This window comes from Mobula hypostoma, chromosome 23, assembly GCF_963921235.1.
Source record: "Mobula hypostoma chromosome 23, sMobHyp1.1, whole genome shotgun sequence".
Lineage (NCBI taxonomy): Eukaryota > Metazoa > Chordata > Chondrichthyes > Myliobatiformes > Myliobatidae > Mobula > Mobula hypostoma.
Genome location: NC_086119.1, coordinates 42,664,230 through 42,681,967, shown reverse-complemented (window position 1 = coordinate 42,681,967; position 17,738 = coordinate 42,664,230). Strand labels below are relative to the sequence as shown.

At 39.7% G+C, this 17,738-nt stretch overlaps 1 protein-coding gene across 1 annotated transcript in view; it reads right to left on the bottom strand.

Moving 5' to 3' along the window:
* Positions 1–749: 749 nt before the first annotated feature.
* Positions 750–17,738, bottom strand: part of tmem132e (transmembrane protein 132E) — a 588,387-nt gene continuing 571,398 nt past the window's right edge. The window contains exon 9 of the mRNA XM_063031251.1: positions 750–5,707. Within this exon, the coding sequence (XP_062887321.1) occupies positions 4,499–5,707 (1,209 nt within the window). The 3' untranslated portion in view covers positions 750–4,498. The remainder of the gene's footprint in view (positions 5,708–17,738) is intronic.

Sequence of the window (17,738 nt, the reverse complement as noted above, 5' to 3'; positions counted from 1 at the left end):
CTTTGCAGTGGGACTTTCTCACTCCCTCAACAGGATTAACTGGCCTAAATCCAGTAATATTTCCACCAGCGATTATCATAGAGAACCCATCCCTTTCAGAGCTCTGACCATACAGGGAACATACAAGTAAATTAAGGGATTCCACATGAATCACAAATTTATGCTCAGCCACTGATCTGGGGAATCCTCTAGCTTCAACATCCATGCACAACTACTTGCTTGTCATGCAGAGTCCTGCTGTCATGGATGAAATAGGTGCAATGCCTCAACCAATTCCACTTGAGTATGTTTCTATGCAGTCTACAATTTCAATCTTAATAGTATAAAGATTGCTATCAAATATGTAAAGCTGTAAACTCCTATTGTTGAGGCAGACATTCACATTGAACAATATGTGCAAGCCAGGAGGCAACTCCTGTACAAGGAGTTCTACAGACTCCTACAGCTGAAGTTTAGGGTAGTAATTTATAATTGTTTTCAATGGTCTTGGAGCAATTAAATCTAACAGCCCTCCACAGTGTATGAAGCACAATGCTGTAGGGCAGAAGAGGGAAAAATATGAACTTATCTGAACATCATTTCTGAATTATAAGGAATTAGAATTAGTGCATTTTGAATGAAATATGGACCAAGTAAAATGACCAATTTTCAGATTTTTCAAGAACACGTAGTTGGTTTTGATAGGTAAATAAAATGAATATGAATATGAAAGGAAGACCAAGACAAAGAGAACAGAAGTACTGATTAGACTGTATTAAGGATGATAACAGGACTTAAATTAACTTATGTTACTGTATACTATACATATTGTATAAAGAATTGGTATATTGTGCACCATTCATTAATTTGATAACATTATGTAGCCTCATTGGTTATTTTTTGAAAGCTGATACATGGAAGAATTTTCAATTGATCTTAAGCCTGGAAAGTTCAATAGATGAATCTCCTGTAGCAGTGCTTGATTCCCAGTGCTGCTAGCAGATTCCCTAACTGCCTTGCTCCTAACAGACTTCTATAGTATATGGGCTAATGAGGCAACACATTCAATACCTGCATCTAGAAGAGGGGAGACATTGACAGAAATTATCCAGGATTCTGTGAAATAGATGAGGAGGCTTTCAGAGCATTTAATGGATCATTGAATATTTATTGGTAAATATGAATACAATCATTAAAGCTATAAATCATTTAATTGAAGAGTAATGAGTTAAAATGAATAGAATGTATCAGTATGGTCTTTGAGAACATGGTTCACGAAGCATGCAGCTCTTAAGTATTCTACACAAGTTACACAAAAAAAGGCAGGGTTATGTTTGAAGAATTTTAGATATTTCATGGTTGACCATGATGTCATAGATGCACAATAAACAATGATACAAAGAGATGCTTAATCCTACATATTTTATCAAGCTGAGGCCATGATGACAGAAAAATGAGATGCTGGTTAAGTGATATTTTTGGCAGAAGCTGATTTCTCACTGAAGAGGAAGATGGAAACAATGGGGAGTCTCCATTGGCAAAAGGCATTTAGAGTCTAGAAGGAGACATACACCTGGGACAAAAGGGAGGAAATGAATAGTCCAACCGGAGTACTCCAATCAGGTGGACGGAAACTGCCCTCAACAAGTTGGCTTGGATAGGCGTATCAGCTCCACAGTTGACAAGGAAATAAGACTTGTTGGTTTCTGGTCATGCTCCCTTGGAAACAAATTAAATTTGAACTGTTACAGAAACCTAAAGGTACTGTTGATGATGTGATAGTTTGATTATTTTAAATAATGAAGATTTATTGCCATTGTAATAATAGCAATAATTATAACAGATGAAAATGCAAAATGTATGTTCATTAATATCAGCTGGGAAATATCTGGACCTACGCGTTTATTCCATATTATTTACTTTACAGTTCTAAACTGCACTCATGCTACATCGAGCATTATGGATAAAGGTTATTTCTGTGCACTAGATAAAGGAACATTATAAAACAATAAATTCAAACACACAGAATTTTGCGGCAATCTCTCTCCATATCTGGAATAATGATATAAATTGTGTGCTGTACATAAACCTTGAAATTTTACAATCTCAAGACAAGCAGTAATAACTTGGAATCTGCATTAAATATAGCAAAACTCCCAAGGCGCTTCACAGTGGAAAAAGGTGGAAAAGTTAGGAAAGTTAGTCAAAGGCACATTTTAAAAGTTAAGTTTACTGGATCTTTGGAATGGAACTAACAAGGTGATAATATTTGGAATGGAGTTACAAAAGCTGAGGCCATGATGACAGAAAAGTGAGATGCTGGTTAAGTGATTGTTGGGTGCAGATTAGTGACAGAAAACTGATGTCTGAAGAGCACTTCTGAAGTACTCTCAACCTTCTCATCATTACAAAATAATTGGAATGCATTTTTGATACAACCTCAAGATAACTGCCCAAAAAGTGAGGTCATACTTTTGCTTCAATATTGAACAGAAAAGACACTTTGAAAATGATTATACTGTAGGTTAAATTGTTAAGTAGTTACAATTCATATGCATTTTAGCCATGAGGCTGTACCATGTCATAAAATTGACAGGACTGCATGAAAATTGAGATAGATCCTCTTGTGGTTTATCCATGCTCTGGGTTAAGCTAAACTCTGGGATTTTCTATATGTGATTTTCCCAGCCACTGTTTCTTCGCTGATCATTTTAATGAACTGAAGGATTGTGAGCTGTCAAGCATTGAGTCAGAAATCTCTGCCTGGTGGATTTCTTTTGTGAAGTTTATAAATTTATTAATCAAACTATGAACAGACAGTGAACTGCTGACTGAGGTTTCAAATATATTCAGCCATCAGAAGTATCAGTTTATGATGAAAATGACTTTCTTAAAGGCCTAGTGAAAGCTACAAGAGAGAGTGAAACTTAACCAACAACTTGCTTAATGTTGTGGCTTGGTTTAATGATATAGAAATCTATATATACCTATGTATAGAGTATATAATATGTATACATCATTCCATAAAGATGAAATACACCTAAATCACCTCATTCTTGAGGATCTATTATTGTTTAAACCTGCAAAGTTCCTGATGCAGGTTTTTTTCCAGGAGAAATAGTAATTAGGAAGTACAGAGAGAAAATGTTTTACTTCATTTGTTATTAATCTATGATTTCCTGATAATCCTCCTTCAATTCATAGTAGATCAGTCAGCATATTCCACTGGCCTACAACTGACATTGGTGTTTTCTTACAGCTTCACTAATTAGAAAGGCCATTCCAACACCTTACCTGCATATTGCCAACAGCTGGCCATTTGAGTTAAATTTTCCTTTGGCAATTTACAAAAGCCAATGGATTTGGTTTATTTTCTGTCAATGCCTCTCACTGATTTAAAGTAGCTGCTCACCACCTCAAGGAAATATAAAGAATCTTCTTGGAAGTATTAATTTTGTCACTGTTGTTCTGTGATTAAAACCACTGAATCCCAATTTCAGCAAATTAAGATTTTTGTTTTCTTTTAGAATTGAGCATAATTGATTGCCGATGTGGTTAATTAAGAAAGGTCATATATGGACATTTCCGCTTTAGTGTTTCCATAAATTGCATTGTGAATGTGCATATTAAATTAAAATGAAATGAGGCCAATAACAAATGTTTATAGATTGCTGCTATCACACTTCACTGAGAACATTATTTGTTTCCCATAAACAGAGAAACCTTTTCATATCAACTTTGATTAATCATTCATGTATCAGCTTTCCGACAACCAGTAGTAACACTGCAATTTGTGCCATGCTCTTGCATCAACAGCTTCCATTACTGCGAATAAATGAAATCGAAATGTGGATGAAATAGAAGTTGTCAATGTACAGAATTGACTGTGGACTCAAATTGCGATTAAAATACTTAAAAAAAAATCAACATTTGCCACTTAGTTTCAATTCCAGTTTTGTCTTAAGCAATCAACTCATTACAGTGGTAAACCACTTTGGTAAGGGTCTTATCGTACTTTTTCTTTCATATCTATCAACTACAAGGAGTGTTTTACATCTAATAACAATCCCACACTGTGCAGAATAGGTAATTTTCTGCAGTTCTCGGTGTTCTGGAGTCCAAGTTGAAAATAAAATGCCAATGCTGTCCCATTTCACCATCGCCTACATAGAGCGATCCAGCATGCTTTTTATTTCACTATGAGCAAACTGTATGCCCCTGTGCTAAACCAATCATTTTTTAAATCATAAGAGAATATTCTGTCATCAGCTGTGATTTGTCAATACTGTTTCAATAGAGAGTAATCTTTGCGAAAAGGTTGACCAGCTTCTCAGTGCAAATCCATTTTGTTAACTGCAGCATCATCAGTGCCCATTTGGCCAAAAGTGCTGCTGGAGCCCATTTTTCTGTTCATCCAGCCTCCAGGCACTGTCGTTTCCTTCTGTGGACCAAACCAAAAACTGTATAATGTGACAAATATCTGGTAACTATAAATGCAGCAAAGTAAAGTAGCAGCAGCCTAGGCAATCTCCTTTATTCTCTGAATATAGTTTTGTAGTTCCTCTGGGTCTCTGAGACCCATATCCTGGCAGACCCACTCAATGTCTTCCTCATCAGCTATAGGGATACAGTTGTATGTCAAGCCAAGCTCTTCTGACGGCAATGTGGCAAAAGTAGTAAACTTGACCCTTTTGCGTTTGGAGGTGGGTGAGTGCAGAGGGTCCTCACTGTGTTCCCTTACTGAGCTCCCAGATGACCCATCGGCCCTGCTGTGCACTTGACTCTGTACACTTGTCTGTGAGCTGCCACTGCTCTGATGATCATTGTGGCAGCAGGTCTGGATGTTTTCCAAGGGATTGCCAGGACTTTCAGGTTGGGGTGACAGGTCAGCTTGGGTACGAAGAGGCTGTCCATTGCCTAGAAAAACCCAGTGGTGAGAGTGATCCATGCTAGCTTGACCCTCTGGGGGAATACGTTTGTGCCTATACTTGAGGACAAATACAATGCAATTGATGAGAAAAACTAGTATAGCGAGGCAGAAGACTCCTAACAGTGCATACATTCCAATCTCCAAATCAGTTAGACCCCTTGGTGTGGGGGTATACTCATCATCAGGATCTGCAAGATCTTTTGGCAGATCCGTGACATCAATGTCAAGAGGCATGCTGGGCATCCCTGTGTTATCAAAATGCACTCCATTATCTTGCATGCCATCAACACCCTTGCCTCGTTCTGCTTTCGAGTCAGTCCTTTCTTCCACAGCTGATTTTACAGTTGTGCTGGTCTTCCACATAACACTTTCCTCACGGTTACTTGCCGAAGAAGTGTCTGGCAGGAAATCAAATTGACCCTTCTCTTTTGGTTTATGACCAAATGGGTTGCCTTCAAATCTAACTCCATCAGGTGCATAATCCTCACCAGTATTTTCTAGGTCTTCTTCTGAGTCATCATCAGATCCAAAGCGAACCTTGACATCAACAAATGTTGCAAACAGTATGCTCTTGCGGTTTGCCTTTTTACAGAGTTCACAGATACCCAGTTCCACCTTGATAAATTCACCTGATCCTTCACCTTCTGCTAATATCAGGGGCCAAGCAGAGTCCTGGTTAGAAGAGACCACTTTATCATTTAGTGTACTAATTGTTAGGTTGTAGTCTTTGACATTGTAGAGCATCAGTGGTGCTGCTGTATTGTCACTGTAGAAAATCCATGAACTCAAGATACCTTCCTATAAATAAAAGAAAAAAAGGGGGTAATTAATAATTACTTCTAAGATTTTTATTTGATCTGAGAGATAAGATATGCCTTATTCTCTTTTCTGAAACACTAATCTTCATTGAAATACTTTAACCAGTACCTTGCCACCCAACTTCACAAATTACCTTAAAAGAATTGACAACATCAGCTTAATTCTACCAGAGCAAGGATCCCAGCTAGCATCAGCTGGTATATTTCACTCCTGTACATGCTCTTATCTCCATCTGAGGTTCTGTCAACAATGGTTGTATCACAGCAAATTTATAGGTAGCATTTGCACTATGCCTAGCCACACACTCAATGTAAGTAAGATCAAGGAATTGATTGTGGGCTTCAGGAAGGGAAAGTTGAGGGAACACACACCAGTCCTCATCGAGGGATCAGCAGTGGAAAGAGTGAGCAGTTTCAAGTAGCTGGGTGTCAACATCTTTGAAGATCTATCCTGTGCCCAACATACTGATTTAATTACAAAGAAGGCACAACAACAGCTACATTTCATTAAGAGCCTGGGGAGACTCATGGTTGCATCACCATCTGGTATGGAGGGGCCACTATAAACAATTGGAGAAAGCTACAGGAAGTTGCAAACTTAGCTGGCTCCACCATGGGCACTAGCCTCCATAGCACTGAGGACATCTTCAAAAGGTGATGCCTCAAAAAGGTGACCTTCATCGTTAAGGACCTCCATTACCCAGGACATGCCTTCTTATCACTGATGTCATCAAGGAGGTGGTACAGGAGCCCAAAGACACACACTCAATGTTTCGGGAACAGCTTCTTCTCCTTTGCCATTAGATTTCTGAATGGACAAAGAACCCATGTACACTACCTCAATATCTTCTTTGCTTTTTGCTCAACTTATTTAATTTAAGTTTTAAAATATATATTTCTTATTGCAGTTTATATTTTTATTATGCATTACAATGTAATGCTGCAGCAAAACAACTAGTTTCACAACATATGCCAGTGATTTTAAACCTGATTCTGATTCACTAGGTGTCTAATCTGTAATTTAAAAAATGGAATTAAGATCTTGTTCATGTTGTTAAGAAGCAAGTAAGTACACAAAACATTAACGTACATAATATGCTGGAGGAACTCAGCAGACCAGGCAGCATCTATGGAACAGAGTACAGTTGACATTCTGGGTTGAGACCCTTCAGTAGGACTTGAACATTTAGCTCAATTCTTGAAAATGGTTCAGCAACTATTAAGTTTCAAAACGACTTAGAATATGATGAGGCAGAAGAGTTTTAATTCCAAGTGAATATTCTGGCCAGATATTCTTTTGCTTCTTTTTTAGCTTCATTTTTCATTATCATATTGAATGGTACAAAAAAGGTATGTAATCTATTAAGAAAATAGTGCTATGCAAAAAGCTGGAAATGAATTGAGTTATCACAGGGATGGCCAACCTACGGCACATGCGGCAAAAGTGGCGCATTGCACCCCCGTGATAATAATAAAAAGGTAAGCCTACTCATGCAAAAAGTATTAACCAAAAACCGATCTGTAGAAAAAAAATCTATAACAGGAATTCAAGTAGCTTAGAGCTAGAAGTGGGTTTTACTGGGAATAAATCTAAAACTCAGCAATTATTTTTAGCGATTTTATTATTTCGTGCACACCTTTTGGCGAATGTTATCTTCTTTCACATTAATCTGTTTTCAATTTTAAAAAAATGTTCAATGAGCCAAACTAGGAAAGAAGGACTTTTGTTCTGCAGTCGTTCCATAACTGTTCAATACACGCTTGATACTTGTTTGATCCTGAGGCGCTAGGCGTCTGCACCAGCGGTGCGTCGCAGGTTTTTACCAGTCAGTTTACAATTGACACTCGTGCGCTACCGAGTTGTGCTTTGTTCGTCCTTTGTGAACATTTACAGTTTTGTACTTTTTCAAAAATTAAGCCTTGTTTTTACATTCAGTTACCCATCACAGTGCAAAAGAAAAGCAGAATGTGATAGTAAGCGTGAATTCAATGAACAGTGGGAAAATGAGTTCTTATTTATAGCGGGTCCATCAGGAAAACCGTTATTCATCGTTTGTGAAAATACTTTCTTGCATAATAGAAGACATGATCTTAATAGGCACTATAAAACACAACATCAGACTGAAATAGAAGGAAGAACTGGTGGAAACAATCAGTCAACGTTTCGGGCCGGAACCCTTTGTCAGTTCCTCCAGTGTGTTGTGAGTGTTGCTTTGACCCCAGCATCTGCAGAGTATTTTGTGAAATAGAAGGAAAACTGAAGCTAGTGCTTGGGTCCGAGTTACGGAAAGAATATGTGATTAAGAAAAAGGAAGAAATCAAAAGAAAACAAAATATATTTGTTAAAAGTCTCATTAAGGTAAGTAATGTTTATCTTGTTTTTATATTAAATCAATATATCATGTAAAAATGCTAAATATGTCTATATTAACATATTTTTACAAGAATTGAATGGGGGTACAAGAGTTGTATGGCACATCTGAACTCGTGCATGAAAAAATTGATGCATGGAATGTAAAAGGTTGGCCACCCCTGAGTTATTGTATTTGTCTTGATAAGAACTGTACTCTTTATAATTGTTAAGCTTCATCACACAATAATACAATGGAATGTAAATCACTTTCAGTGAAAAAGAATGGCAAGCTATTCTAATTACTGCAGAGACTTTTATGAATATCCTGCTATTTTTAACAAGCAGTGTATCTGGAAATGTATCAATTCATATTCAAGGCAATAGGCTCTGGAAATGAGGCTGTTACTTAGAGCAAGAACAGATTATACTGAAAACCTACCAGCTTTATCATGACATGTTTTTGCCTGTCATGATGGATATCCTATGTGACTGCCTTCAGAGCACCATGCTTCCTCATCCTTCTTGACTGCATTTGACAAGGCTAATCAATCCACTTTTCTCCAGCCTCACTGTATTCCAGCCAACTAGGACCATCTTTTTTCTGGTTCAATTACACACCCAGGTCTACTCAGGGAATCTCATGTAATTACTTTGCTCCTGCTTCTGAGCAGTTACCTCAGAACTTCCCCAAGCATCTATCCTTGATTTTCTCCTCCATTTCATCTGTATGAAGTCCCTTAATGCAAAAATGCATTTCAAGTTCCACATTAATGCTCTAGACACTCAGAGAGAATAAATCTAAAGTGGTCACATGAATTCAACCAGAAATTTAGAACATAGAAAAATACAGCACAGTACAGGCCCTTCCACCCATGTTATGCTGAACTTTTAATCTACTATAAGATCAATCTAATCCTTTTCCCCCACAAAGCCCTCAATTTTTCTTTGATCTGTGCCTGTCTAAGAGTTTCTTAAATGTCCCTAACGTGTCTTCCCCTACCATCACTCCTGGCAGCGCATTCCACACACCCACAACTCTGTGTAAGAAAATATTTTACCTTTCTTCCAATTACCTTAAAGTTATGCCCACTTAGTCACAACAGATGTTGCTCTAACACAGACTGAAGCAAGACTTTCCAGGCGCAGATCCATGGTCTCACGAAACTAACAGATGCCATCATGTATGCCCACTTGCATTAGCCAATTCTGCCCTGGGAAGAAGTCTCTGGCAGTCAGTCCACTTGATCTATGTCTATTATCATCTTGTACACCTCTTATGAAGTCACCTCTCATCTACTTTGCTCCAAAGAGATGAGCCTAAGCTTGCTCAACCTATCCTCATAGGGCAAGCTCTCCAATCCATGCAACATCTGGGAAATCTCTTTTGCACCCTCTCTAAAGGTTCCACAGCCTTCCTATAATGAGGCAATGAAGCTGAACACAATATTCTGGTCTATTGAACACAATACTCTGGTCTGCATCCCAGAGTGCTTAAGGAAGTAGCCCAAGAAATAGTGGATGCATTAGTGATAATTTTTCAAAACTCGTTAGATTCTGGACTAGTTCCTGAGGATTGGAGGGTGGCTAATGTAACCCCACTTTTTAAAAAAGGAGGGAGAGAGAAACCGGGGAATTATAGACCGGTTAGCCTAATGTCGGTGGTGGGGAAACTGCTGGAGTCAGTTATCAAAGATGTGATAACAGCACATTTGGAAAGCGGTGAAATCATCGGACAAAGTCAGCATGGATTTGTGAAAGGAAAATCATGTCTGACGAATCTCATAGAATTTTTTGAGGATGTAACTAGTAGAGTGGATAGGGGAGAACCAGTGGATGTGGTATATTTGGATTTTCAAAAGGCTTTTGACAAGGTCCCACACAGGAGATTAGTGTGCAAACTTAAAGCACACGGTATTGGGGGTAAGGTATTGATGTGGATAGAGAATTGGTTGGCAGACAGGAAGCAAAGAGTGGGAATAAACGGGACCTTTTCAGAATGGCAGGCAGTGACTAGTGGGGTACCGCAAGGCTCAGTGCTGGGACCCCAGTTGTTTACAATACATATTAATGACTTGGATGAGGGAATTAAATGCAGCATCTCCAAGTTTGCGGATGACACAAAGCTGGGTGGCAGTGTTAGCTGTGAGGAGGATGCTAAGAGGATGCAGGGTGACTTGGATAGGTTGGGTGAGTGGGCAAATTCATGGCAGATGCAATTTAATGTGGATAAATGTGAAGTTATCCACTTTGGTGGCAAAAATAGGAAAACAGATTATTATCTGAATGGTGGCCGATTAGGAAAAGGGGAGGTGCAACGAGACCTGGGTGTCATTATACACCAGTCATTGAAAGTGGGCATGCAGGTACAGCAGGCGGTGAAAAAGGCGAATGGTATGCTGGCATTTATAGCGAGAGGATTCGAGTACAGGAGCAGGGAGGTACCACTGCAGTTGTACAAGGCCTTGGTGAGACCACACCTGGAGTATTGTGTGCAGTTTTGGTCCCCTAATCTGAGGAAAGACATCCTTGCCATAGAGGGAGTACAAAGAAGGTTCACCAGATTGATTCCTGGATGGCAGGACTTTCATATGAAGAAAGACTGGATGAACTAGGCTTGTACTCGTTGGAATTTAGAAGATTGAGGGGGGATCTGATTGAAACGTATAAAATCCTAAAGGGATTGGACAGGCTAGATGCAGGAAGATTGTTCCCAATGTTGGCGAAGTCCAGAACGAGGGGTCACAGTTTGAGGATAAAGGGGAAGCCTTTTAGGACTGAGATTAGGAAAAACTTCTTCACACAGAGAGTGGTGAATCTGTGGAATTCTCTGCCACAGGAAACTGTTGAGGCCGGTTCATTGGCTATATTTAAGAGGGAGTTAGATATGGCCCTTGTGGCTACGGGGATTGGGGGTATGGAGGGAAGGCTGGTGCAGGGTTCTGAGTTGGATGATCAGCCATGATCATAATAAATGGCGGTGCAGGCTCGAAGGGCCGAATGGCCTTCTCCTGCACCTATTTTCTATTCCAAATGTGGTCTAACCGGGGTTTTATAGAGTTACAACATTACCTTGTGACTCTTGAACTCAATTCTCCAACTAATAAAGATCAAACACCCTATCAACTTGAGCTGCAATTTTGAAGGATCGATTCCCAAGACACCACAGTTCCATACTGTTAAGAATTCTGCCACTAACCCTGTATTTTGTATTCAAGGTTGACCTTCCAAAGTGAATTATTTCACACATTTTCAGGTTAGATTCCATCTGCCACTTCTCAGCCCATCTCTGCATCTTACGAATGTCCCATGGTAACTCTTGACAATGTTCTACACTATCCACAATATCACCATCCTTAGTGTTATCTGCAAGCTTAATAACCCACCCTTCCACTTCCTCATCCAAGTCATTCATAAAAATCACAAACAGTAGGGGTCCCAGATTGGATCCCTAAGGAACACCACTCGTCACTGACCTCCAGGTCAGAATACCCTTCACCTACACCACCTTCTAACTTCTATGGGCAAGCCAATTCTGAATCCAGTCAAGTTTCCCTACATCTAATGCCTTCTGACTTCCTGAATGAGTCTACCATAGGGAACCTTATCAAATGCCTTTCTAAAATCTACATATAACACAGCCACTGCTCTACCTTCATCAACCTGCTATATATCCCATCCAGTCCTGGGGACTTATCTATTTTAATGTTTTTGAGAAGTTCCAGTATATACATTTTCTTAACATCAACCTGTTATAGTGCATTATTCTGTTTTACGCTTTCCTCACAAATGCCAAGTTCCCTCTCACTGGTGAATACTGAAACAAATTATTCATTAAGAATCTCCCCTACTTCCTCCGACTCTAGGTATGTTTTCTTTCCTATCCATTATCAGTCCTAATGTACTCTAATCCTCCTTATCTTCATATTCCTTGGGTGTTTCTTTAATCTTACTTAGTAAGGCCTTATCATGTCCTCTTCTAGCTCTCCTAAGTACACTTTTAACCTTGTAACTCTCTAGAGCCCTGTCTGATCCTTGCATCCTAAAACTTAAGTAAGCTTCTTTCTAACCCTTGACTAAATGTTCCACATCTCTTGTCAACCACGGTTCTTTCACCCTACCATCCTTTCCTTGTCTCAAAGAGATAAACCTAATCAGACTCTGTGTAAATGCTCCTGAAAAAACCTCCACATTTCTGTTGTGCATTTTCTTGAGTACATCTGTTGTCAATTTACAATCCCAAGGTCCTGCCTAATAACATCATAATTCCCCCTCCCTGATAAAACTACTTTCCCATAGCTCTGCTCCTGTCCCTCTCGAAGGCTATGGTAAAGGTCAGGGAATTGTATCACTGTGTCTGAAATACTCATCCACTGTGACATGTTACCTGATCTGGTTCACAGCCCAGCACCACATCCAGTACGGCCTCTCCTCAGTTGGCCTGTCCACATATTGTATCAGGAATCCTTCCTGGACACCCCTAACAAATTCTACCCCATCTAAACCTTTTACTGCCTGTTAACGTTAGGGAAGTTAAAGACCCCCATGACAACAACCCTGTTATTTTTGTACCTTTCCAAAATTTGGCTTCTGATTTGTTTCCTGGTATCTTTGTTGCTATTGGGGAGTGGTGGGGGCAAGTCTATAGAATACTCTCAATAGAGTGATTTCTCTCTTCCTGTTTCTTACTTCCATTCACACTGACTCAGTAGACAATCCCTCCAGCACATCCCCTCTTTCTGCACTTGTGATACTATCCTGATTAGCAATGCCACTCAACCACCTCTTTTGCCTTTCTCTCTGTCCCTTGTGACAGCCAAGTTTTTGTAATGGGCACAACACTTTAATTCCATGTACTTCAAGTTCATTTCCCTTGTTCCTGATACTTCTTGCCATCAAGGAGACATACTTCAACCCACTGCAATTTTGCCTTATCAACTGCCTATCCTTTCTCAGTCTCTCTACAAGTTGCATCTTTCTAGATACCAATTGCCCCATACTCTGACCTTGTATTCTGCTTCTCATCCCGCTACCAACAGCTCTAGCAAACCTGCCCGCAAGAATATTGGTTCCCCTCGTTCAGGTATAAGCTATACTTTTTATATAGGTTATATGTGTTGGGCAGGTAGTTAAGGCGTTTGTCTAGTGATCTGAAGGTCGCTAGTTCGAGCCTCAGCTGTGGCAGTGTGTTTGTGTCCTTGAGCAAGGCACTTAACCACATTGCTCTAGTGTCTGTGCGAGGAGTGGTGCCCCACACAGACTTCCAATCTGCGCCTTGTAAGGCATGAAAATGCCCGATGCAGGCCTCTCGTGGTCTGAGTCGACGTTCCCTCCCTCATTGAACCTCATTGAAACCTACAGAATATTGAAAGGCCTAGATAAAGTGGATATGGAGAGTATGTTTCTTATAGTGGGTGAGTCTAGAACCAGAGGAAATAGCCTCAGAATAGAAGGACACCCTTTAGGACAGATATGAGGAAGAATTTCTTTAGCTGAGGGTAGCAAATCTGTGGAATTCATTGCCCTGTAGTGCTGTACAGGTCAAGTCTTTGGGTATATGTAAAGCGGATTTTGATGGGTTCTTGATTAGTAAGGGCGTCAACGAATGTGGGGAGAAGGCAGAAGAATGGGGCTGAGAGGGATAACAAATCAGCCATATTGGAAAGGCAGGACAGACAGAATTGCTCCTCTATTTAGTGGTGCACAAATCTGAAATCCCTCCTCCTGCACTAATTCATTAGCCAGACATTCATCTGCCATATCATCCTATTATTATCCTTACTGGCATGTGGCACAAGATTACTACCGCTTGAGATCCTGTTTTTCAGTTTCCTACCTAGTTCCCTATATTCTTTCTTCAGGACCTCATCCTTTTTCTTACCTACAGCATTGGTACCAATATGTACCACAACTTCTGGTCGTTCACCCCCCCCCCCCTTAAGATGCAGTGGTCTCAGTCTGAGACATTCCTGACCCTGCAATCTGGGAGGCAACAACCATTGGACAGTGTCTTTCATGTCCACAGAATCTCCTTGCTGCTGCCCTAACCGTTGAATTTCCTATCACCACCACTAGCCTCTTCTCCCCCCTTCCCTTCTGAGCCACAGAGGCAGGTTCAGTGTCACTGTTGGTTGCTCTGGCTTTCTCTTGATAGTTTTTCTCCCTCCCCAACAGTATCCAAAGCAGTATACATGTTTTGAAGGGGATGGTCACAGGTAGTCTGCATTACCCACTAATAGAACAGTAATCTGTATTACCTGCCAATCCTGACAGTCACCCAGCTATCTACCTCCTGTAACATAGATGTGATACTTCCTCATTCTCCCATGTGAGCTTAAGGTCATCCAGTTCCAGTTCCCTAACATGGTGTGTGAAGAGCTGCAGCTGCATGCACTTCATGCAGATCAGGAAGACTATAGGTCACTCAGATCTCCCACACCTGGCAAGAAATCACCGACTCTAGATCATTTCTCATTGCCTGGTAGGCCAAACAGAAAAAGAAAGAAAGAAACTTGCTTTCACATCCACCTCTCTTTGTCGAAATCTCCTGAGCTAAATCTTCAAGTCTCCACTCAAACGCAGTCCACTCTTGCAATGGCTGTACCGCTTAAACCAAGTCTCTTTTTACTGGCTCCTTGCCAAATGCCTAATAAACCGCCATATCTCAAGCCCACCAAAGAGTTTTCAAAGACCCTGTTTGCTTTTTAAATCTCACACTCACTCACTACAAACAAGTGACTGCTTGTGATATCTCAAGCCTGTTGAAAAGTTCTGAAAAACAACACTGCAGAAACTTCTTTACCCAAAGAGTGGCAAAATAGTGTTGTATCCAAGACAAAAACATTGATACATTTAGAACAAATGAATAGAAAAAATGCTTATGGGATAAAAAGATTGAAGAAGGTTCATAGGCACCATAAGGCATCACAGACCCATTGAAACAGTTGCCTATTTCTGCGCTGTGAAGTCACATTTAGTTCTATGTAAATGATGGATCTGTGGAATATGTAAATCAGGATTCCAATGTGCCTGTCACTAATTTAAATCAAACTTCAGAGCATTGATTTCATCATTAAAAACACAAATCCTGAAGGGACCAAATTTTAGGACTAAATAAGGACTAAAATAAATCTCATCTCCATTCTGTGAATCACTGTTGTAAGTCATAGGAAGGTGAATGCAATATACATTTAGATGCTATTTTTCTTAACAAAGGCTGAAATCTGTTTTAAATAAATTGCTTACCTGCTGACATTAAATAGTAGATAGAGTATGTTATATAAATTTATTATGCAGTTATCTGCCAATATCACTATTTAAAGCTTATTACATTTTAATGAGAAATTTACTTGTATTGTACAGGCTAATTGTTAAAACTTTCCCTTGTCTTATTCTTTAGGATTCCAGGGGGACAGCAGCAAATGGATCTGTCCATAAAAGTGTGTTATCATATGATTAGTAGGCTTTTGCACGCATGAAAAATAGAAAAATAATCATTGAAATACTATGACTTCTGTATGGGAAGAAAATTTTTGGATGGAAGTATGGCAGGGCCATGTGTATTTATTTATTCAGTTATACTCCAGTTTGCAGCCTCCTGACCAAGCATTATCATGGATGGTAATATTACAGTTACTGTCATGGCTGGAATCTTAAAGATAATGCTTGCATTTGACTATCATTGTTGTTTTGTTCTACAACAAATACAACTTGAACATTTAGTTCAAAGCTGGCTGTGCAATTATCACATCCTTACCATATAAGGCTTACCAAATTTAAAAGATTATAATTAACCTTCAGAGTCCAGCCTATTGAAGGTTATCGGTTGGTAGTTGGATAAAAGAGAGATTATGCAATTCATTCTTTACTGAAGGTAGAAGGAGATGAGTTATACTGCTCCTGTTATATGCACGTGCAGTTCAACTGAGTGAAAATGCAGAAAGTTTGAAGTTAATAGCTCATCTCCTTCTACCTTAGGCCACGAAATTATCAATCACCCCATGCTGTGGACCACTTCTGCAGGTCCAAGACGCCGACTTCTACAAAGAAGGGATTTGTATGCTCCACGACCGCTGGACTAAGTGTGTAAATGTAGGAAAAATAAATGTGCTGGGTTTTCTAAAATTGACTCCTTCTACCTTAGGCCACAAACTTATCAATCACCCCTCGTATTTCCTTATTGAAAATGAACCTAATGGCCTAGATCTTCCTTGTAAAGTAACAATGAGTGCAATGGAGTTTACTGTAATTTATGCACAAGTTGTGCAGTAACTTTAAATTCAGGCAAAGGGTTGATGTGTAGATAAAATACCAAAAGTGTGGCGTATCACTTCTTCAGATTTAAATTTCCATGATCAGAATAAAAAAAAACTAAAATTCAAAGCACACCTTTTTTTAAAATTTTTGCTCGACTCAGCTTTTGACTTTCAATCCAATCTTTTACTATTTTAGGAAGTGGTAGAAAGTGGGTATCTCCATCCAAAACCCATCCTAAAGTGATGTGTGATTAGAATACAAAAGCTCTATTGAGTTTCAGAGAATGAGCAAAGTTTTAAAACTGAAGGATGCATTCTCTACCGGAAAGATACATCACCTTATTTTGATGAAAGCCAGAACAGAATCAAGTGAGCATCATCTACAGTACTTCATTGTCTGTAAAGTAGTTTGAGTTAGATGAAGAAATGAAAGGCACTAGCAATGGCAAGTTTTTAAGTTTTTGCACATGCATTTTTAAAATGGCTCCTTATCAAAGGGGTTAATTTCAAGTCTCTGTAATTTTAAATTTTGTTTTCCTTGTGCTCAGCTGCAAGGCAATAAAATGCAGTAAATATTGTTAGAGATGCTCTTCTTCTTACACTGACACTTGAATGAAGATAACTTACTCCATTCTGATTCTATAGATTCTAAGGTGGTTACTGAAGCCAACATGCAAACTGAAAACACAGTTCTAAAGCAGACATCCCACCTCTCCCGGAAGATCCGGGAGTCTCCCGCATATCGATAGTGGCTCTCTGACGCCTGGAAATTATATACAATATCCCGGAAATAGGTTTTTTTGAGAGGGAGAGCGAGCATCCTGAATGGTCTCTCTTCGTGCTAAGAGTGGTCCCCAACCACCGGGCCGTGAGGAAACAATATGATTTGGCGATATGAAACGATATGAGTCATTTGCACCTTTCCTCATTCCCTGTCACGCACTGTTGAACTTGAACGCACGCGAGGTCATTACGCACGCGTCATCCATGTCAGCGCGGAGAAAAGATCAACTCCTCGAGCTTGTAAATGATGGCGGGCTGAAAAGTATGTTTGACATAACATCTCTGCTGGCATTCTGGATCAAAGTCAAGGCTAAATATCCTGAGATAGCCACGGAAGCACTGAAAATGTTGCTTCCATTTCCAACATCATAGCGCTGCGAAACGGAGTTTTCTGCAATGAATGCAACGAAAACTAAATTGCGGAATAGACTGGACATAAGGAACCCCCTTCGAGTATCGCTGTCTCCCATCACCCCTCGATGGGACCGTGTTGTTGCAGGAAAACAAGCCCAGGGCTCGCACTGATTCAGCAATATTGGTGTGTTGCAATGATTTTATATGTTCATATGTGCTGTGTGTTTAATATCCAAACGTTCCTTAAAATGTTATGATGCTACTGACTT